The sequence below is a fragment of the Carassius gibelio genome, chromosome A22 (genome assembly GCF_023724105.1).
Source record: "Carassius gibelio isolate Cgi1373 ecotype wild population from Czech Republic chromosome A22, carGib1.2-hapl.c, whole genome shotgun sequence".
Classification (NCBI taxonomy): domain Eukaryota; kingdom Metazoa; phylum Chordata; class Actinopteri; order Cypriniformes; family Cyprinidae; genus Carassius; species Carassius gibelio.
This window is the reverse complement of record NC_068392.1, coordinates 3,200,354-3,223,386: the sequence shown is the minus strand read 5'-3', so window position 1 is coordinate 3,223,386 and position 23,033 is coordinate 3,200,354. Positions and strand designations below refer to the sequence as shown.

The window sequence follows — 23,033 nt, the reverse complement described above, 5'->3', positions numbered from 1 at the left end:
CTGAAATCAATGTGACGGCCGACAGATTCTCTGTATATGATGATGTTCCTGACGGGAGATTCAGAGACAGACTGAAGCTGGACGATCAAACTGGATCTCTGACCATCACAAACATCACATTTGAACACACTGGATATTATAGAGTATATAACAACACTGTGAGCAAGAGTTTCTGGCTCAGTGTCTATGGTGGGTTAAATAATTGTTTCAGCTGTTTTATATTTATATCTCACGACCATTTCGTAAGTATTTTACGAAGTGGCTAATTCGTACGAATTTGTAAAACCTCACTTGTACGATTTGACACGATTTGTCTATAAACCCCAGTGTAAGTGATTCGTACAAATTCAAACGAATTATGCAAGTCGTAAAATATGTATGAATTGCCGTGAGATGTTTCTGGATGTTTCTGATTCTGATGATCCTTACAGAATCAGCAAAAGATACAGTTATTAATCCAAACACCATTTCTGTTCTTTTATGATGTCATTCATTTCAGATTAAAACTTCAAACTATTTACTTTAGTAAACCATTAAATAACACTCTCAATCTGTGATGAACCCTGTTTCTGTTTGTTCTCTGTGTGTTTGGTGATACAGAAGAAATATCAGTGAAGGAGGGAGATTCAGTCACTCTGAACTATGATCGTACTGAAAGAGATTACACTCTCAGAAAAAAAAGTACAAAACGGTACCTTTAAGGAACAAAAGCTTGTCACTGGGGTGGTACCCTCAAAGGTACATTATTGTACCTAGAGTCAGAGGAGCAAATTTGTACCTTACTTGTTTGTACCTTCTAAGGGCCAAAACTGTACCTTTGAGGATCGATAATGTACCTTAGACAAAGGTACAATAAAGTACCTCTGGAAAAAGGTACAATTTTGTCCCATTAAGGTACCACCCCAGTGACAAAGCCATTTTGTACCTTTAGGTGGCAAAAAAGTTCCTTTTTATTCCTTAAGGAGTGAAAGAAAATAAAGGCAAACAACAACTAACTGAATTTTAGACATTTATTTTAGTCCTTAAAATGGAAAACAGTTTAATTCACAGATTCAATAATAATTCATCTCACAACCATACAATGTAACATCCCAAAATAAAATGCCACAACGTTTAGGATGTCATGTCTGATATAAAAAACATTAAAAATAATGAATTACATTTTTTAAGAAGCATTTCACTGACCAACTGAAAACTTACTGCCACTTCAAAAACAAAATGAACAGCAATATCAGTGAATAGATGCGTAGCAGGGAATAAATACAATGGACCCATTTATATTTTGCTTCTTTCAATTTCATGAACATCACTAATAAGAACAGCAATATTATAAAAGACCAAGCAAAACACTTTAGCACACCACACCAAAGTAAAGTCACTTAACGGATAAACTACACGACACTTGATGTGTTCTGGATTTAAAAAACACAAGCGTTGAGCTCATCCACAACGCTCTACAACCCTCCCAACACAGCTTAACATAAATGCCGCATACTAACAAACAGTTTATCATCGACACAGTATGTATCCAAAGCATGAAAATCCATCACCTCAAAAGGGTCAAGGACAGTCCAGTCCTGTTCATACTTCACCAAGTAGGCGTAATAGTGATGACAGAAAGAAAGAGGAATTAATAGTTTTCCACATAACGCCCAATCTGTGTGTATGTTTAGAACATATTTGACTTGAAAAAACAAAGGTATTTTTTCACAGTGCAAATGACCCACAACAAAGACATCTCCCACACAGTATTTAACACCGTTAATCACAACCTCTGTTACTCGGTTGAGTGTAATGTCCTGAAAATTGACATGTTTGTAATGCTCACTAACAGTTATGGAATGCCTAAGAGCTGAAGGAAGAGACTGTAACAGTGTGTTAACACTGCGTCCCATAACCCTCTCATACTCCCCAAACATATTAGTTGAGGAAAATTCCCAACACTGTCTAAACTGATGGCGGCTGCTTAAAGTTGATGTAACATTGATAAAGTTCCTTGAGGAACTAGCTACCTGTTTGAAATACTGATGTTTCCCTTCAAATCTCATGCACCACAAAGACCGTAAAGGACCGTAGGACAACATTAGACGAGAATAATGGATCAAGTAATGACATTTTGGAGTTATCACATTTCCAAACTCTTTTTCCATGCCACACAAAAACTCAGAAACTAATTGGTCAAGAAGAAGAAGGGACTCTTTTTTTACAACTGGTGCCATTACAATGTCGGCAATTTCACGACACAATAAATAGATCTGCCAGTAACTGCAGCCTTCAGGTACCCTGTGTGCCATCAAGAAAGGAAGTAGGCGGAATAAACACCACTTCTGTGAAGCAGATCCAACAACACTGGATCCATGTAAAATATTTTCTGAGAAAGCCACAGGCTTATTTGTCTTATCATTTTGTCCAATGGACATCTTTCTTAGTTCATCATTTAGTTCTTGTATGGTTATATGTTTTTCTTGATGAGCTTTACATACAACAAGCCTCAATACCAACGGTGCTACACCCTCCAAGAAATCATGCATGACATCGGGAGGAAGAGATGTTGTGACGTCAAAGTAATCTAACTGGTCAAATATACATCCACCACGAACTCCATACATTCCTTTGTTTTCTGGATTTTGTTTTACACATTCTAAATGGTATCTGTGTACATCAACATTTCTTAAAACAAAATCAGATTCACTGAAGTTCTTTTTCATCTCAGAGTGAGTAGCCATGCAGTATCTGCAGATTCGACCAGCACCAAAAGACATGGCAAATCCACCTATCATGTGAGATGACAGATTGTCTCCCAATATTGCAGCTACAGCTCCAAAAACATGCTTCTCCATGCCATTAACACTGATATTAAGTCCCTCTGATGACAGTTTCTTAAGGTCATCAAGTAATGGCTTCAAAATTACATCTAAACCAAACTTTTTTACATGAACGTAACGGACAAGCAAAGCAAGATGGATATGTTTTAACTGTGAGCAGTTCTTTGAACCTACGTTTCCAACAGTGTAGTAGAATGCACAAAGTTTGTGCTTGTTGCGTTTAGAACCCAGCGGATCACACACCTCGAATTCATCCTCATATAGGTGTAACCTTAGAGCATCTGGATTATCTGCAAATACCTTATGATTCCTGAAATAAAATCCATCTCTATAATCAGTTAGAACATGTTCATCTCTTTCACAGTTTCGCTCTCTCTGCATAGAATCCCAAACATCTTCATGAGAGCAGTATTTCTGAAGTACATCACAAATGGGTACATAAGAGTAGCTTCCAACTTTACGACCACTTGGGTCTCTCAGTGCATAGTCTACAGGTTCAGTCATTTCAAGGTTGGATTTGCAGTAGTTTTTCAACATATGCGGAGACCTAACAAGTTTTGATGCCTCTGAAAAAAAGTCAGAAGACTGTAGAACTTCATGAAGTTCAGGACAAGATTCCACATTGAAGCCATTTTTTTCAAGATGATATTTTAGAAATGCATCATAGTTTGCTTTAAAGAAGTCAAACAAAAAATTTACGTCATCCAGTATTTCTTGTTGAACAGTCTGAGGAAGGTGGTTTTTTTCCCTCGATTTCAGAATAAAGCCAAAAAGATTCTCTCTAAACTGCACTAACAGTTCATTCATCTCAGGAGGTTCAGGAGGATTGAGAGAATCACTGGGCCCCTGCTCCTCCTCGCCCACTACTGTTTCCTGGATATCATGAGCAGTGGCTCGTCTGGAATGTCTTAAATAAATGTCTTTATGCTTCCTGTAAATATGTCGTCGGAAGGACTCATATTTAGAAAATGTTGATTGACAGTTGTTAAGGCCACACGTTATGGTAAAATGTGGCTCATGTGCATGAACAAGTCCGATGTGCTGGATTAACTTCATCAATGTGAAGGCTCTTCGAGAGCATTTAGGACAGCTGAATGGTGTAGGCATTGTGGTTGTTGATCAAGCTAAAATGTTGATTACCCTGGTCACACTAACAGGTAGAGGCTTATCATCAACCTCAGACATTTTTAGAACATATCGCTGAATGAAAATCAGGGTGTTCTTCAGGTGAGATGGATATACCACGTTGTAGATGAAGTAAGCACAAAAAGCAGCAATAACACCTTCCTCCAAACCAAGCGCCCTGCAGACTGACTGCCCATCCAGTTTGACCACTGCAGGGACCTTTTGAGTCAGCACACTCCTCCAGTCAGTGACAGCTTCGAGTTGTACAGTAGGATATGGCGATGGTGGCTGATCCTGCAAGAGATCATAAAGTAGTTACCTTAAATCTACCACAAACATTCATAAAAAAAAAAAAAAAAGAAAACACACAACAACAGTTCATATATATATATATATATATGAACCGTTGTATGTATGTATGTGTGTGTGTGTGTGTATATATATATATATATATATATATATATATATATATATATGCATACACTAAAAAAAACATCTACGATCTACTTCACCTTCTCCCAAGTATGAAGAGAATGTCATTTTTCTCCCTGAACAGGATCGGCAACAGCAGGATTGCAGCTCTGAAATCAATCCCTGAAAATTAAGTAAAAAAAAAAAAAAAAAAGAAAAAAAAAAAGTGTATTACGTAAATGTACATTGTATTTTGGTTAGTTAAACCTTATCTCGTCTGAAGACAAATAGAAAAGATATTAAGCTTAAATGGCTCCACAACACTAGGGGTGACCATGGCTGATCAGTCAGTCACTTACCAGGGACATCTTCGGTGAGGGCAGCCTCTCTTTCCTCCAAAGCCAGATCTGCAAGGGGAGATTTCCTTTGAGTCAAGCTAAGCACTTTGGGTACTAGAACCTTAAAGCCATCTTCGAACCTTCGGCAGATATTCATTTCATCATGAAGCCGGCCCATTTCCTGAAATAGCTACAACATGGAAACATGTCACAACATTGTCATAGGATTTTAAAATTTAAAAAAGACAGCCTTTAGTAATTTACTATGAACTCCCAACACAAATGTAAGGAAATAAATGTAGACAAACCCCGCATGGACTCTTAAGGAATGGATATTTGTTAATGGCTTCTTTGACAGTCATCCCATTGGCAATCTCTCGCCTTCTCCAAGCAAATGTCCTCATCATCCGTTCCTCCACAATTCGGGCATCTGGCTGTGTCTTCCGGTACTGGTCCTGCAGGACTTTCACATGGCTCGCTACTGAGGTATCATCCTCCCCAATAATATCCACCTTCTACGACAGAGAGGGATGACAAACATTTGCTTATTTGACAGTTGCTTTTCCCCTTTTTAAGGTTTATGAAAAATGAGCCCTTAATAATAATTTATTACATTTTATATAGCACTTTAACATAGCTACTTAAAGCACTTTACGGGGGGACTATTCTATTCCCTTCTGGGTTAAGGGGCTAACCATTGGGCCACACTGCTTGTGTGTAAAACATGTACACATAGATACACAGCAAACCAAAGAAGATGCTCTGACCTTTGATGCCTTGGCTCGTTTGCTTGTGTTTTCTTCCAGTTGTAAAGGCTTTGTGTGATGACCAAATTTCTGTTTCATTCTTCTCACCTCTTCATCATCTACCAGTGGCACCTGCTCATATTTGAACTTACGTTTGAGAGACATGTGCCAGGTATGCTATGTAAAAGAATATAAAATAGAACAATTAAATAAGCATACAAACCACTTGCAGAAAACTGAAAGCACAAGCATGAAAATACATGGTGGAAAACAATGTGTGCATCAAAATGCAGAGATATAGTTAATATCTTGACTGGATTAGTACTCTAGGTATAATAAATAAAGGTTGGCAATTAATATTCTGTCAACTCACATAACCATTGCCTTCTTTGTCTTTTAAGAAAGGGTATTTCAAAATCAGGGCCTTACACACTTTCACATAGTCATCATTGGTCGGAAACCTGTAACAGCGATGCAAAAGAAGGTGAGGAATGTAACATCAGACATAGTATTAATAACTCAAATGCCGTGATCCAGTTGGGTTGCAAAACTTACATTTTGATCAGGGCCATGGTTTCATACAATGTTCTTATGATTTTGTTGTGATCGGATCTCTCAATTTTACATGGCGGTTTTTGTTCCAACTTTGTCTGAACATCTCTGGGAAATTTTGGAATGATGAAAACTGCTGGGAAGGCTGATGATGGGATGGCATGACTATGATAAAATAAAACAATAGTCTTAAAATTTTGGCAAATGAACCACACTGTAACAATACAAGTTAAAGTCCTGTTACCTGTTACAGAGTAGATGTTACTTCAGTAAAAGTGTGCAAGTATCATCAGGAAAATGTAGTTAAAGTATTAAACCATTGAAGAAAGAGTAAAGGATCCAACCAGTTGTGTTGTGTTTAATGATCTCATCATCCCAGTTGGACTTGTAGCCGTTGTATTGTCGGCTAGTTTACTTTAGAATCAAACATCAGATTTTATAAACTACATGTAACTAGTAACTAAAGCTGTAACAGATGAATGTAGCGGAGTAACTAGTAATAAAGTAGTGGAGTAACTAAAGCAACTAGTAACTAAAGCTGGAACAGATGAATGTAGTGGAGTAAAAGTAGAAAGTGGCATGAAAAGAAAAGACTCAAGTAAAGTACCTCAACATTTGGTCTGAGGTACAGTACTGCAGTAAATGTACTTAGTTTCTACCCCTGCATTCAGACTACACAGACAGTGTAACATTATGCATAATGTTACACTAGATAAACTACCAGAGCCAGGTGAATTCAGATCCAGATAAAAAACTTCTTCAGTGGTAACCAGCTATATTATATTGATTTGAGATTATAGAGTTATTTTCCATGGTTCTACCGGTGCGACTTATAGTCCGAAAAATACGGTACTTAGGCCTAACATTATAATAATGACATAACATTACTGTTACCAGTACCTTGATTCCGCTGTAGCCTTCTCTGAATGTACCGGGACAGGCTCGAGGGTTAGTGTCACGGTTTCTTTCCACTGCTGAACAAATCGGTTGAATTTGGCTTGCTTCTTAAACGATCCTTCAAAGAGGCATGAAATCATCCTCTCTGTCAATCCATAGTCCACTGCTTCTCCGTCAACTTCATTATCTAGACAATAGAGAAAAGAAAAACAGCAATGTTAACCACCACTGTGGTAACAACATACAAAAATTTAAAAAGCCACATTATGTCAGACTGTAACGTTAGTGTAAGTCAATGGGGAAAAAATAGTTTTGATCCAGTTTTTTTCTCATATACAGAGGTAACTTATGGGCTTGCCGTTTGGTCCAGACTTTGAGAAGCTGTAATATCCATATAAAACACATTGAAAGTATTTAGGCATGGCTACCTCATTAGAGACGCTAGAAATACGTCTCTCTCACTCTCTCTCTCTCTCACACACACACATACAGCCCTGAATATTAATATAATGTAAAGTTAGGCCTATCTTATTTTTTTTTTAGGACAGCGGGGAATGTATTGAAAGAATGGAGGACAGTTACTATGCGTTCACACCGCCGGCGTCGAGAGCGTCAAAGCGGCCGGAATTCATTCATTTTCAATGTAATGCTGTGTTCACACCAAACGCGAATAGAGCGTCTGGCGCGAATGATTTCAATGTTAAGTCAATGCAAAGGCGCGTTTACGCGCGTTGCTCTCGGCGGATTCATGATGACGCAGCTCCCGCTGGTCGCATGGAGCTCATCTCCGAGATCGGCGAAACACATTTTTTTAAATAGACGCTGTCATTATACATAAACTGCATATTTGAGTTTAAAACAACTACATTCTCGCCTGAAATACTTTTAAAACTACATTTCATGACACAGTAACAGTAATATTTTGAAAATTATCCGACTAAAAATGGCGGTTGAAAATGCTGCGTGAACTCAGCTGGCAGAAGCCCCCCCATGACGCGAATTCGCGTCTGTTGTGAAGTTAATTCCACGCGCGAATGATCTCAAAATGGTCAAGCGGCAAACTAGACGCGAATTTGACGCTCTATTCGCGTTTGGTGTGAACACAACATAAGCCGGCGTCGAGCAGCGGCGAGGAGAGTTGAAATCAAGGTCACTTCATGGTAATGAGCTATGACGCGGTTGGGCAGCAACCAATCGGAACGTAGAAGTCCACCGCTTGAGAGGATTCCAGAGAACGCAGCTCCGACCACATTAGTTCCCAAGCAGAATAAAGGACAGGTTGATTATTGCTGTTTCGCGTTTGTATTAATCTATTATGTGTCCCTGTTTGCGTACAGGGACAAAAAAAAAAAAAAAGATACGTAGACCAAGGTGTCTGAGATTGTTAATTTTAAGTAAAGGATCCTAATATTTCGTCCACAACAATAGTTAATGATGTTAACTTATAACGTTACTCTCCTTGTGGTTAGTCTGAACGAGATCAACAAGCTTGTTTGCTTTGCGGCCGCTTTAAATACAAAATAAGCATTCTATCTACGTCAGAGCGTCTGAACGCTCACACATTTCTCTGCAGCGTCGTGAACAGAGCGGCAAGAGCGATTTTTGACGCTCTCGACGCCGGCGGTGTGAACGCACAGTTAGCGTTAACGTAACGTTAACGTTACATGGTTTTACGAAGATGTTCTAAGACCGTTTGACAACAAAATAACGACTAAATCATACTTTCACAACCCTCACTGGCTATCGATAGTCACATTCTGTCCAAATGGCTTTGCTTTAGCATTAAAATATTCCAGAACAAGAGACTGTTGGGCGGCAAAAAGTTTATTTTTTTTATCGTTCTCCTCTGACGCAGTCCAGCTAACGTTAGCTCACATAAGTCAGAACAAGACTTTTCGGCGGCAAAAACGCTTCTCATCCAACTCTGACGCAGTAGTTTTATAGCTAAGCTATAATGATGGGGAAATAAAACAAAACAAAAAAAAAAAGTATTTGTCGTCCATTAGTCTTTTGTTCTGAAATATTTTAATATTTCATTAATATTTCACATTACCGTTTACTTTTCGGCGGCAGAGTTGGATGAGAAGCGTTTTTGCCGCCGAAAAGTTAACGTTAGCTCGATGGTAAACTGTAGCCAAGATAGTACTGCTACTTATAATAATGATTTTTTAACTAACGTTAACTAGTTAACGTTAATAATGGAAATAGTCAATGTGAGTCTAGCTAGCTAATGTTGACAGAGTATGAACTTGGCTAGCGCATCAACAGTAAAAGTTAACTTCCAACTTTGAATTAACACCACAAACACTGATTAAAAATTCAAATACTTTACCTTTGAATTTATTTCTCTCCTCTTCAGTGACCTCTATCCCAAAATTAAATAGCTCCGTGATTAAATCCTCCGTGGATAAATGTCGAAGCGCCATCCTCCCACCTCTCATCGATGACAGAGACTGACGGTTGGATGGATCACTGTCGATTCACTCATGTATCCTTCCGCGCTGCAATATTTATGCTTCCGCCGAGTCAAACTCTGGTTAGCCAGAGATCCAGCTAGATCCTTTCAATAGAACACAACTTAAATCGTTAACAATTATTTGTTTGTTTTATTCTAATATAAATAGGGTAGAGGGTTTGAAAATCAAATTCTTCAATGCTGTTTTTGAATATAAATGATTACATAATCCTCATTAACATGATAAAAATTGATTCAAAGGGACACTTCACAAAAACAAAAAAAACATTCTGATTTGTTTTGCCCATATCTCAAAACTTTACAGTTAATTTAGTTTGACAATTATTGAGTTTGATGGTATAGGTTAACTTGTGTTTCTATATTGAGTGATGACATTTTAAGCATCCACTAATTCCTGCCATTTTATATTTAAACATTAAGGTACAAATATGTAAGGGACAAATATGTACCTTACACCTCGAAAAGCTCACAATGTACAATGGATGGTGCATAATTGTACCTTAAAGGTGCACAATTGTACCTTAAAGATACATTTTTGTACTTTTAAGGGTACATATGCAAAGTTTGTACCTTAGGGAACAAAAATGGACCTGTATTGTACCTCTTTTTCTAACAGTGTATGATGTGATACGGTGGAGGTTTGAAGACAGTTTAATAGCTAAAATATATGAATGGGCAAACAGATTCTCTGTATTTGATGATGTTCTTGACGGGAGATTCAGAGACAGACTGAAGCTGGACAATCAAACTGGATCTCTGACCATCACAAACATCACAACTGATCACACTGGACGTTATGAACTCGTGATCTACCGTAGGAGCAGAATGAGGAAAACGTTCTTTCTCAATGCTGTCAATGGTGAATTAAATATTTGTTACACCTTTTTTATTTTTTTCATCACCAGATACAATATTATTTTTTGTCTGTTCTTTTGTTTTACATTATTATTTAAAAATTACATTTCTTAACTAATTGCTTACATAAACAATTATAAAGTATTTTTACAGTACTAACTTGTGACAAACCCTCTTTCTGTTTGTTCTCTGTGTGTTTGGTGATACAGAAGAAATATCAGTGAAGAAGGGAGATTCAGTCACTCTGAACTCTGATCTTACTGAAATAATGAATGGTGTTTCAATAGAGTGGAGGTTTGGAGCTGAAATCACTTTATTAGCTCGGATCAGTAGAAGGACCAATGGATTCTCTGTATATGATGATGTTCCTGACGGGAGATTCAGAGACAGACTGAAGCTGGACAATCAAACTGGATCTCTGACCATCACAAACATCTCAACTGAACATGCTGGACGTTATTTACTACATTTAGGACCAAAACATTTGAATCTAAACCAGTCATTAAAAGCTTTCAGTGTTTCTGTCTCTGGTGAGTAGAGATCATGTGTCCTGTTCTTCAAATATTCTTGATATTAATGTTTATTGACTGATCTGATCTCAGTTTGGTGTTTTTATTCCTCAGACTCTGTCCAATGCTGTGGTTCTACTGAAGCTGTGATCCGATTGGTCCTCTCTGCTCTGGTGGGCGTGGCTACTGTCATTTTTCTGGTTTATGACATCAGATCCAGAAGAGCTGATCAAGATCAAACACAGATTCACACATCAGGTGCATGTTCTTGACAGGAATTGAAATCTGAAGGAGACGCTGAACTTTAAAACTTCTTCAAGTGTGTTTTGTGTGGTTTGTCATATTAATATAGATTATTCATTATATCAGGCTTTCATATTTGATTCAGGGTTTAAGGGCTTTTAAAATGTAATTGTGTAATAATGTTTTTATTGTACAGATGCAGTTTAAAAGCTTGTTGATTATATTTCTCTCAGATAAGACTCTGATCTCACTGTACTATTCATTTGTCTTCTGTATTTGCTTGCCTTTATCAATAAAGTTTTCTCACTCTGAGCTTCAAGAGTCTGTTTATGTTTTGTAGCATTTATAATATCGAGCGCCGTCTGGAGGAAAACAGAAGTTCAGAGCGCAGTGTGATGATATCAAGTGATTGTGAATGTTACTCTAGGAAGACACTAGATGACACTGTGTTCAGTGAATATATGTTGGATACATGGCAATTAAGAAAGAAGAAAAGACAAACTGATGTTGTGTTGATAAGATGAATAAAGACAGACATGTTAAGAACTGAACAAAACATGCAGCATGTACAGTTTTCCCTTATCAAACATTATTTTAGAATACTGAATATAGTATATTAATGAAAAGAGTTTGTTTTCCATTTTGTGTTTAGCAGAGGCAGAAGTCATCATAGATCGATAAACTGTGTGAAGTTGGTCAAATGAGCTCATTTCAGCTATAAATCACAACACTGATGTCATCATCCAGATCAGTTCACTTCTCATCTGATAATACCAGCGCAGTCAAATCAGTAATATTGCTAAATATTGCAGTAATATTTCCTATTATATTAGATTTTTTAGATTAGATTCCCCTTTATTGTCACTGCACATTAAGGTACAAGGCAACAAAATGCAGCTAGCATCTAAAAATAAAGCAGTGCAAGGCACATGGCAGAGAGAGTGCAATCCAGTGAAGTGAACAAACAGTGCAGATAAAAAGATTTTAGTGCCAAAAAAAGCTTATTCAGTCTGATTAAAGTGACAAAAGGCTCAAGAGCAGTTATTTTATTTAAGCTGACTGATGAGATTGTAGAATGACGTCAGTTCCATGCTGAATGAGGTAGTGATCAGGCCAATGCTTTAATATGTTGAATATTAATGAGCCAGCAACATACAGGAGAGAGATTAAACAGGAAACTGAAAGAAAGAAGATGGATGTACTTTTTTGAGAAATGCAAATAGAAAAGAAACAATTATTTGAGCACAAGCACATAGAAAACTTATTTTGTCAGTTTTTAAAACAGTGTAATTTCGTAGCCTGTGTTTGTTGCTCTTTGAGTGGCCTCTGGCGGCAGGATGGAGATAAGACACCAATTTTATTAGCCGTTATATTCCTGTTATTTTATATATCAATAAAACTAATAATGATTATTGTTATTATTTCTAAATAAAAACTTTAAACAAAATAAGGAATATTACTTTTGTAATAACAATATATTTTTTTTACCTTCAAATTTAGAAGACACTTTATCCAAATCAACTTACAGTGCATTCAGGCTATACATTTCTTTTTAACAGTAACTTTGTTCCCTGGGAATCAAACCCACAACCTTTTGCATTGCTAACACAATGCTCTACCACTGAGCCACAGAAACACTGGATAAGAACTTAAGGAAAGGTGTGGTGAGCAATAATGAGTACTAAATTAATTTGTTTTTCATTCATACTCGTCGCCGGAGGGCGCACTCGAGCAAAATCTCTACAAGTGAGACGCTCTGATGAAGTTCCAGGAAATTCAGCTTTTGAGGTAGATGTAGCCTAGTAGCTGAATAATATGCAGATATACGTTTTACTGATAAAACATGATGGAAGTAAATTATTCAGAAACATACCAACGAGAAGTTGGGATGATCTGAATGAAATAGATACTGGGGAAGGGTCGGTAGTCCCCAGTTTTATGTCCCGCCGAGAGGGGAATGGAGAAACTCTAGCTGCGTTGGAAGGAATAATTATGAGTAAAGTAGGGAATGATCAGCTTGAGGAATATTATTCTGATGTAGGCCCTGAAAGTGACAGTTAAAGAGGATTCAACAGAGGATGAATGTGTAGTTCCAAGAACAGACAGAGATGTGATAACTTCCCCCATCAGAGAAACGAGGAGACAGAGAAGGCTCAGTTTCAGGGATATAACTCCTGAGTCAAGATACCAGTCAGAGGAAGAAATAGAGTAACCAGTTGAGATAAATTGCACTTATTAATTACACTTGGGTACACCAGGCCAGAAAAGGCCAATAACTCCCATAAATCGGGTGCATACTCCAAGATGAACTAAAGATAATTCAATGGAATACAAAGTAACTCTGGAAGAATTAATGAGAAAAGATCAGGAGATGAAACTCTTGAAAAAGGCCAAACTGAAAAATACTACAGTGAAAGGAAAAGTGAGTGAACTAGTCAGATATGGTGAACAGATGAAGATCAGAATCAGAAAGAGCTTTATTGCCAAGTATGCTTACGCATACAAGGAATTTGTTTTAGTGACATAAGCTTCCAGTACACAGAGACAACAACACACAGAAAAAAAAGAAAAAAAGAGAGATTTACAAATTGGCAAATAAATAAGTGTATAAACAATTGTGCTATAAATGATAATGGAATAGGATTGAGTGAGATGCAGGAATGTTCTAGGTTGGAGGGTTAACAAATAAATATAAGGATATTGCACGTTTATAAGCATAAGTAGGGAACATTTAACTGTTCATGAGGTAGATTGCCTGGGGGAAGAAACTGTTCTTGTGCCTTGCTGTTCTGGTGTTTGCGGCTCTGAGGCCAGATGGCAAAATACAAAATGGCGAAGGAAATACAACCTTTGCTGGGCCTTTTTAACAATGGAGTCAATGTGATTGTCCCACTTCAGGTCCTGAGAGATGGTGGTTCCCAGGAATCTGAATGACTCCACTGCAGTCACAGGGCTGGTCATGATGGTGAGTGGGGAAAGTGCAGGTGGGTTTCTCCTAAAGTCCACGATCATCTCCACTGTTTTGAGCGTGTTCAGCTCCAGGTTGTTAAGACTGCACCAGACAGCCAGCTGCTCAACCTCTTGTCAGTAAGCATACTCATCACCGTCCTGGATGAGGCCGATGACTGTAGTGTCGTCTGCAAACTTTAGGAGCTTGACAGAGGGGTCTTTAGAGGTGCAGTCGTTGGTGTACAGGGAGAAAAGCAGAGGGGAGAGAACACATCCCTGAGGGGCACCAGTGTTGGTGGAGCAGCTGTTTGATGTGAATTTCCCCAGTCTCACTAACTGTTGCCTATCTGTCAGAAAGCTGGTGATCCACTGACAGATAGAGCTAGGAACAGAGAGCTGGGTCAGTTTGGTCTGAAGGGCTGTTGGGATGATGGTGTTGAATGCCGAACTAAAGTCCACAAATAGGATCCTCACATAAATCCCTGTTTTGTCCAGATGTTGCAGGATGAAGTGCAATCCCATGTTGATTGCATCATCCACGGACCTGTTTGCTCGGTAAGCAAACTGGAGGGGGTCCAGTAAGGGTCCAGTGATCTCCTTCAGATAAGCCAGAACCAGTTTTTCAAACGACTTCATGACGACAGACATTAGAGCCACAGGTCTGTAGTCGTTAAGTCCTGTTATCTTGGGTTTCTTTGGGATGGGGATGATGGTGGAGCGTTTGAAGCAGGAAGGCACTTTACACAACTCCAGGGATCTGTTGAAGATCTGTGAAAAGATGGGGGCTAGCTGGTCAGCACAGATTTTCAGACAGGCCGGTGTAACGCCATCTGGGCCTGGTGCTTGTCTTATTTTGTTCTTCTTGAAGACCTGGCGCACATCATCTTCACATATTTGAAGAGCAGGAGGTGTGGAGGGTGGGATTGCAGGATGTGTTAATGGTTGTGTAGGGAGATGGTCAGAATGGGTGTTGGGGGTTTCAAATCTGCAATAAAACTCATTCAGGTCGTTAGCAAGTCGTTGATTAGCCTCAGTGCAAGGGGATGGTGTCTTGTAGTTCGTGATGGCTCTTAGACCTCTCCACACTGAAGTTGAGTCGTTGGAAGTAAACTGGTCTTCCAACTTTTTAGCGTAGGTCTTTTTAGCCGCTCTGATCTCTTTGTTCAGTGTGTTCCTGGCCTGATTGTACAAGACCCTGTCCCCATTTCTGTAGGCATCCTCTTTGGCCTGACGAAGATGTCTGAATTTTACTGTAAACCATGGCTTATCATTGTTGAATGTTAGATAAGTCCTGGTAGGAATGCATATATTCTCACAGAAACTAATATAGGATGTTACGGTCTCTGTGAGTTCGTCCAGATCGGTGGCAGCAGCTTCAAAAACACTCCAATCAGTCAGGTCAAAACAAGATTGTAAATCCTGCTCTGTTTCACTGGTCCATCTCTTCACAGTCCTTACTACAGGTTTAGCAGATTTAAGTTTTTGCTTGTAGGACGGTATAAGATGAACCAGACAGTGATCAGAACGTCCCAAAGCTGCTCGTGGAACAGAGTGATATGCATCCTTTATTGTGGTGTAACAGTGATCCAATATATTACTGTCTCTGGTGGGACATTTAACATGCTGTCTGTATTTTGGCAGTTCACGGGAGAGATTGGCTTTGTTAAAGTCCCCAAGAATGATTAAAACAGAGACTGGGTGTTGTTGTTCTGTGTCTGTGATCTGATCAGCAAGTTTCTGTAAAGCTGAAAGGAGGGATGTAAAGGAGGGATGTAAACACTGACCAGAATGAACGAATGAAACTCCCGCGGCGAATAGAACGGCTTGCAGTTGACAAACTGCATTTCTAGATCAGGACAGCACATCTTCTTTAACACAGTTACATCTGTACACCACCGTTCATTGATGTAAAAGCATGTCCCGCCGCGCGATTTACCAGTTGATTCTGATTCGCGATCCGCTCTGAACAGCTGAAAGCCCGGCAGATGGAGCGCGCTGTCCAGTAAGGCGTCATTCAGCCAGGTTTCCGTGAAACACAGAGCAGCAGAGTGAGAGAAATCCTTATTTGTCCAAGAGAGCAGAAGGAGTTTGTCTGTTTTGTTGGGTAGAGAGCGGAGATTAAGATATCTGGTGAATAAGTAGACTTGCATTTTTTTGGCTGAATTTGGGCTGCACGGAGGCAGAAAAGGGTTTTTGAAGGGTTAAGTCCTAATAATAAAGAAGAAATTGAACAGGAACGCTAGAAGGAGCAAAATAATTCCTTCTTTATGGCCCAGAGACCCCTCCTGAAGAATCTGAAAAAGCTCTAATTCGATATGACAGAAAGACAGAAATAATCCAGACAGATGGGGAAAAATCTGATAATAAAACACAAAGTGAAGTGAAATTCAGCCAAGTATGGTGACCAGAATTTGTGCTCCTCATTTAACCCATCCGAAATGCACACACACAGAGCAGTGAACACACACACACACTGTGAGCACACACCCGGAGCAGTGGGCAGCCATTTATGCTGCGGCGCCCGGGGAGCAGTTGGGGGTTCGATGCCTTGCTCAAGGGCACCTAAGTCGTGGTATTGAAGGTGGAGAGAGAACTGTTCATGCACTCCCCCCACCCACAATTCCATCCGGCCCGAGACTAGAACTCACAACCCTTCGATTGGGAGTCCAACCCTCTAACCATTAGGCCACAACTTCTAAAGGTCTAAAAACCCAAAGAGACAGTCAAGCCTTGAAAAGAAGCCCTATAATCACTATGAGATGGAGAGTAGATCCAAAAGCAGAGACAAACTGGAGAAAGATCTGGCCCTAAAGGTACATCCCGTGGAGGGAGAACATATCCAGAATAATTGAATAAAGTGAGCATATTATAGCAAAGACACTAAAAAGCAGGCCCTAAACAAAAAAAAAGGCAGGGTGAAAAACAGCTGACAGAAAAAAAGAAGTCAGTGTAGAAAAAGAGGAAGTCAAACCAAAAAGAAAGTAAAAGAAAAACAACAAAGAATATCCAGAAGTGATATAAGAATAGGATTCTTCGGCTCCCCTTAAAAAATCTTAATGAAAACAGATGACGTTAATCAAAAATGATACAAGCTTTGTGCCAAATCAATTTGAAAGTGCACTTTTGAAAATGTTATCAGAATACCGCTTATACAGTAGTTTACGTTGATGATATTTTGAACTTATCCACAAAGGATAAGTAAGAGCACTTGAATCTGCGTTGGCACTTTGTTTTGGTGATCCGTTTTTGACATTCTACTGGTGCTGAGTAGCTTTGCAACCACATGTCAACTAGCAGTTGGTAGAGTAACACTTTCAACTAACCCTAACCCTACACCTACCCTAATGATCTGCTCTGAGAGTTTATATGTGTGGTGTGGAGTTGCTTGTAGTTGGTGGAGTGCCTGGAGTGGACTATCAAGAAATATTTAGAGAGGCAAAAATATTATATCAGGGATCCAAGGAAGGAAAATGGCAGTGGACCGAGCAAATGGAGCAGGCTAGATTAAAATTAATCAAAATATGTCTTAAAAGTGGTGCATTAGAACGATGAGATAAGACACTTCCTCTTTACGTTCACATCTCTGAAGAAGAAGAGGAAGTTACTTTAACACTGTGGAGTGCAGAAAGGCGATGCTCGATTGCATTTCTGACACACCAGCAAGAAGCAGTGATGACGAGATCCGATGAAAATAGTAGTGCTGAGAAAATAGTAACTGCTGTGAGTAAAAGATTATTGCAGCTAAAAGCTGTAGCAAAAGAACAACCAAAAGTTTTTTTTCTATGACTGGAGAACTGACTAGGTTAAAAAGAAACCTAGTGATGAACCAGGCTCATGAAAATAGTCGTAGACGGGATCAATGGAGTTTAATTCTAGGAGACAATCAATTAGATTTGAGAAGAATTAAACAGAAAAGGAAAGATAAAGTTACTAGGTATCATGATAACCATTAGCACCTGCCCAAATATTTCACTGATGGAAGTGAAAGATAAGTGAGGATACTTGGTTAAATATAATGGGCAGCTGATCACACAGAATGAGGAAATTCAGGGGACTGCACAGTTAGCGGAAGTGACAGCTGTTGAGTGAGCACTTTAGAGAGATGATGAATTAGGTCATAAAGAAATTGAAACCATGATATGGCCTTTAAGAGCAGCACTCGAAGAAAAGTTAGTAGAGTGTTTAAAATAATGGATAGAGTGTCAGGGACCGATGGAAAGACTGAGAGCAGATGGTGCACATAATATAAGTGTTAAACTAGTAGAGAAATTCTGCAAAGAACATAGAATAATACTAGAGAAATCCAATCCAATTAGATCTGGTAAAGAATGGTTTGCTAAGAATAGAAACCTAGGTGACTGGGACACGGATATTGACCTCAATATTGACCAGTGTTTATTGGACCTCAACATGTGCAATACAGTGAACCGGAAAGAAAGGGAAGTTATGAAAAATTTGAGGTTTGAAGTTGGTGACGAAGTCAATATAACAAGAAGGCAAAAAGTAGGTAAGTTCTCTGAAGGTTTGGGCATGGTGAAAGCCATAACAGGGTCCAATACAGTAGAACTAGAGAATGACCGAATCCAGAGTAATAAGGATTTTGTAAAGAAGTAATTAATGGAGAAGATCTTACTTGATCTTAGTGCTGCGTTCGACACAATAGATCATGACATACTCATAGATCGATTACAAAACTATACAGGTATTCAAGGGCAGGCTCTAAGATGGTTTAGATCCTACCTGTCCGATCGCTACCATTTTGTTTACTTAAATGGGGAGTCATCTCATTTATCATCAGTAAAATATGGAGTGCCACAAGGATCCGTCCTAGGTCCCCTTCTATTTTCAATATACATGTTGCCCCTTGGTAATATTATTAGAAAATACGGAATTAGCTTCCACTGTTATGCTGATGATACTTAGCTATATATCTCAACGAGACCAGATGAAACTTCCCAATTATCTAAGCTAACAGAGTGTGTTAAAAATGTAAAAGATTGGATGACAAATAATTTTCTCCAATTAAATTCGGATAAGACAGAGATATTAATTATTGGACCAAGAAACACTACACAGAATCTTGTAGATTACAATCTGCAACTAGACGGATGTACTGTTACTTCCTCTACAGTCAGAAATCTGGGTGTTATATTAGACAGCAATTTGTCTTTTGAAAATCATATTTCCAATGTTACAAAAACTGCATTCTTCCATCTTAGAAACATTTCCAAGCTACGAAACATGATATCTGTTTCTGATGCAGAAAGGCTAGTTCATGCATTCATGACCTCTAGACTGGACTATTGTAATGCTCTTCTAGGTGGTTGTCCTGCTTCTTTAATAAACAAGCTACAGGTAGTCCAAAATGCAGCAGCTAGAGTCCTTACCAGGTCAAGAAAATATGATCATATTACCCCAATTTTACAGTCTCTGCACTGGCTACCTATTAAGTTCCGTATCAGTTACAAATTATCATTACTTACCTATAAGGCCCTAAATGGTTTAGCTCCTGCGTACCTAACTAGCCTTCTACCACGTTACAACCCATCACGCACCCTAAGGTCACAAAACGCTGGACTTTTGGTAGTTCCTAGGATAGCAAATCCACTAAAGTAGGTAGAGCTTTCTCACATTTGGCTCCCCTCTTTCGCCAAGCATTCGAATAATGTATCTTTTTAATTGTGAGTGTAGTTGCATCTTATCAAAGGTGCATTTTTATTCATTAGCTTGGGTTAAACTAATTTTACTTTGTTGGATCAGCAGCTATGCTAATGATTTCTGTATTTTGTTTCTATGTTTCGCCACGGGTTTTACATCCCGTGGTAACTAGGATTTACACAAGCTCCAGTCTGGATCCAGAACACCTGAGAAGAGATGATGCTGACCCTCAGAGGACCTCAGATGATGCTAACCCTGAATCAACAAACAGAACTAACAAATATTGCTACATGTGTGACTGCATCATATAATAACTAATATTGATAGTTCATCGTCTAGCTGACTACGTCTTGTATTATTATTCTTTTTTTTTTTCTAAAATCCTGTCAAATGTGCACAAACTACTAGCTACTACTAAATATTGTAGAAACATAATTTTCTGTAAAGTTGCTTTGTAACGATTTGTTTTGTAAAAAAGCGCTATACAAATAAACTTGAATTGAATTGAATTGAATTGAGAAGATAAAATCCATCATTGACCAAAATAGTTAGAATCAGAAATTAAAAGGTTTCATGGCTTTGAGGGAACATATGCCAAAGCCATAGAAGTAACGGTACGACTGTTTTGCTGTGTGTTATGCAATCAGCCATGTGCCCTGCAGAGTCTATCGTTTTGTGACGAGAAGAAGGACATGGACGCAGAATAAATGATGCATAAACAGACTCAAACGGAGATATCGGGAATACTAAATTGTGAGAATTGTCGGCCAGGACTCTCAAAATTACGGATTGACTCCTATAAAGTATCTGGGAATTTTGGAGAGTGGTGCAGTTGCACTTGGGATGGTATAGTTTTGTGGTCATGTATGGTCTGTAGGACAAAGCAGGGCCGGCTCTAGGTTGTTTATTGCCCAAGGCGAGAGAGCCCCCCCGTCCCCGGAAAAAACAACTCCACAGGCGTATACCTGCGTATCACGTAGACTACTCCACTGCTGTAACACAGCATGTTGTTGCTGTTAGCTCACAGCCTACAGCAAAAAGTTCCTTTGGTAAATTGATATAATAATAATAATAATAATAAAAATGCATTTTATTTACTGTTAAGGTGTAAAAAGTTGTTGGTCATCCTCGTCTTTATCTCCTCTAGGTAGGCTGTGAGCTTGATGATATAATCTACATAAGTTACCTCTGCTTTGGACCCGTTTTTCTTCCTTCTCCTTCCTTCGTTTTCGGAAAGCCGATCCCGATGGCTTGGGTGTTCTTTTCATCATAAAAGATTATATATATATATATATATATATATATATATATATATATATATATATATATATATATATATATGATCATTTATAGCCTACAACTGCCAAGGGGGGTCTTTTACCCCATCATTTAAAGCGCTAAAACTGTTGTCAGATGTTTTCGCGCCACTCCCGGTTGCTGAGCAATGCGAGTGAGTTTGACAGCTGCCTGTCAGTGTTTTTTAGGATTTTAAATCTAGTAAAAGAAATGGACAAATACAAGCAGTGTATGGACAGTGCACAGTAAAAGTGTACTGCGTGTGCACAGCTTTCATAATACGATACATACATTTAATTAACTTTTTTTATATATATTTAATTCTGCAATTTTGCACCCCTTCCAGCAGATGGCGCCCCAGGTAGCCGCCAGTGTCGCCTGTCAGCAAAGCCAGCCCTGGGGCAAAGGACCAGACTTTGATGTCTTCCAGGTCAATTTGGGAGAACCTATATGTTCTTAAATCATTAGGATTATTTCAGGATGGAATAATGACCAGGTTCTCCAGGCACCCTTATCTAGGGATGAGAGGACATGAGAAGGAGGATTTTCTTGGAACAAGAATGCCTTTATTCCCAAGGAATGGGAAAGGATCACGTATTAAAAAGACAAATAAGTATGACTTAGAAAAAACTTTATTATAAAGAAAAGAAAAAGGCTACCTTAAAAGGAACAGAAAAAAATATTGGAAAATTAGGAATATGAGGAAATATTGTAAATAAGGAAATCTTAAAATGGGATGTCTCATCTACCAAATCTGTAGATTATTTAGGAATGAGATTTCCCATTCACAATATTCACAAGCATCTGTCACTCGATAACTGTGATAATGAACCAGGTAAATAAAAAATTGTAATAAGAAAAAAGAAATGCATGATGTTAGAATTTGCTCAACAGTTAAAACTGTCACGTATGCTGCCTCTTGCTAACTGAATTATGATTGTTCAAGGAATTGTATTTTACAACTACGTTACAGTATGGACTTTCTTTCTAAATGCTGTATTGTAATATGTTTTATCTTATCATAATAGAAATGATGCTATGCAGTTTAGTTCAGAAATAGTTATTTGCTTGGCCTACGTCTTTAAGATGTTGTAACGGGTTAAGATTAAAACTAGAGATGGATTAATTTGCTTTAATGAAAGTAAAACAGCAGAAATTACTTCATATGAATGTGTTCTAATAGAGGTTGCTACGGAAATGAAATGTCATACTTCCTGTTTCCATAGCAACCTGTCTATGAGTGTGTGCATGCGGATGTGTGAGTGTGTTCACCGAAATAAATCATGAAAAAAGGACGTGTTGTTTTTGTGACTATATAATGTTATGATTTGAACACAGTCATTTCTGCATCTCGGCTGAAGACTTTATGCTATTTTCTTTTAGTTATTATTTTCTTATGAGTTATTGTTTGAATAAAGCGAAACCATTTCATATGGTGATGCGTTTAACGTCTTTTAAACAAGTCTCTGAGTAATTTATTAAGAGTATAGTTATTATTTTATTTTGTTCCTGATCCTGTATTATGAACTGGACTCTGGTGGGAAGAAGAACAGAAGTCTCTCCTGCATCTGATTAATAACAGAGGTAAGAGCGATAGTTTATATTACATTAACGTGTGGGAAACAAACTGACTGTCACACCTGACATCAAGCCGATCAAACACTGCTTTAAACACTCGTATCTTCTCTAGTCTCTGATCATATCATGATTCAGTTTATTTCTGTGTAAACTAACACCATTGACCAACAGGAAGTAGAGGGAGACTAGAGCTAAACGCGACAAAGATATGTGACTAAATAAGGAAGAATTGAGCTGGAGGACACGGTTTAACACTTCCAGCCGACAGTAGAGTTTCATATCACTTTACTACAGATCAGTCTCTCATCAGCTCATCTTTCATTTTATTACTGAACCAGTTCTGAAGAGTTTGTCTTCATATTTGTGAACTGAAATCAATGAAGATGTTTGACAGATTCTGGTTCTGTTTGTGTTTCTGGCGTCTGGTTGGTGAGTTTAAATTATTTTTTTATGGCTTCAGTTGCTTCTGTTCTGGTAGCATGTAATAAAATACTGGATAATTTAGTTTGAGAGGTTTAATATTCACTTATTCTCAAATAGAAATAAGTGAACTGTGGTGAGATCAAGTTTGAATA

The 23,033-nt window shown here is 38.4% G+C and overlaps 2 protein-coding genes across 2 annotated transcripts in view; one reads left to right on the top strand and one right to left on the bottom strand.

Moving 5' to 3' along the window:
* Nucleotides 1-23,033, top strand: part of LOC127942806 (uncharacterized) — a 185,469-nt gene that overhangs the window by 45,294 nt on the left and 117,142 nt on the right. The window lies entirely within an intron of this gene.
* On the bottom strand, nt 4,108-9,350 carry LOC127942804 (sterile alpha motif domain-containing protein 3-like). The gene is made up of 9 exons (XM_052538764.1): nt 9,227-9,350; nt 6,898-7,081; nt 6,001-6,162; nt 5,819-5,906; nt 5,467-5,622; nt 5,008-5,214; nt 4,721-4,889; nt 4,463-4,544; nt 4,108-4,244 (listed from the first exon to the last, which is right to left on the bottom strand). The coding sequence occupies exons 1-9, from the start codon at nt 9,333-9,335 to the stop codon at nt 4,178-4,180; spliced, it is 1,224 nt and encodes a 407-aa protein (XP_052394724.1). The 5' UTR covers nt 9,336-9,350; the 3' UTR covers nt 4,108-4,177.

Excerpts from the sequence above, each read along its gene's own strand:
- LOC127942804 (XM_052538764.1), bottom strand. The coding sequence starts at position 9,335 with ATGAGAGGTGGGAGGATGGCGCTTCGACATTTATCCACGGAGGATTTA. Across the intron at positions 5,623-5,818 it reads ACAAAGAAGGCAATGGTTAT|CATACCTGGCACATGTCTCT; the intron begins GTGAGTTGACAG and ends TCTTTTACATAG. Across the intron at positions 4,545-4,720 it reads CCTCACCGAAGATGTCCCTG|GGATTGATTTCAGAGCTGCA; the intron begins GTAAGTGACTGA and ends CTTAATTTTCAG.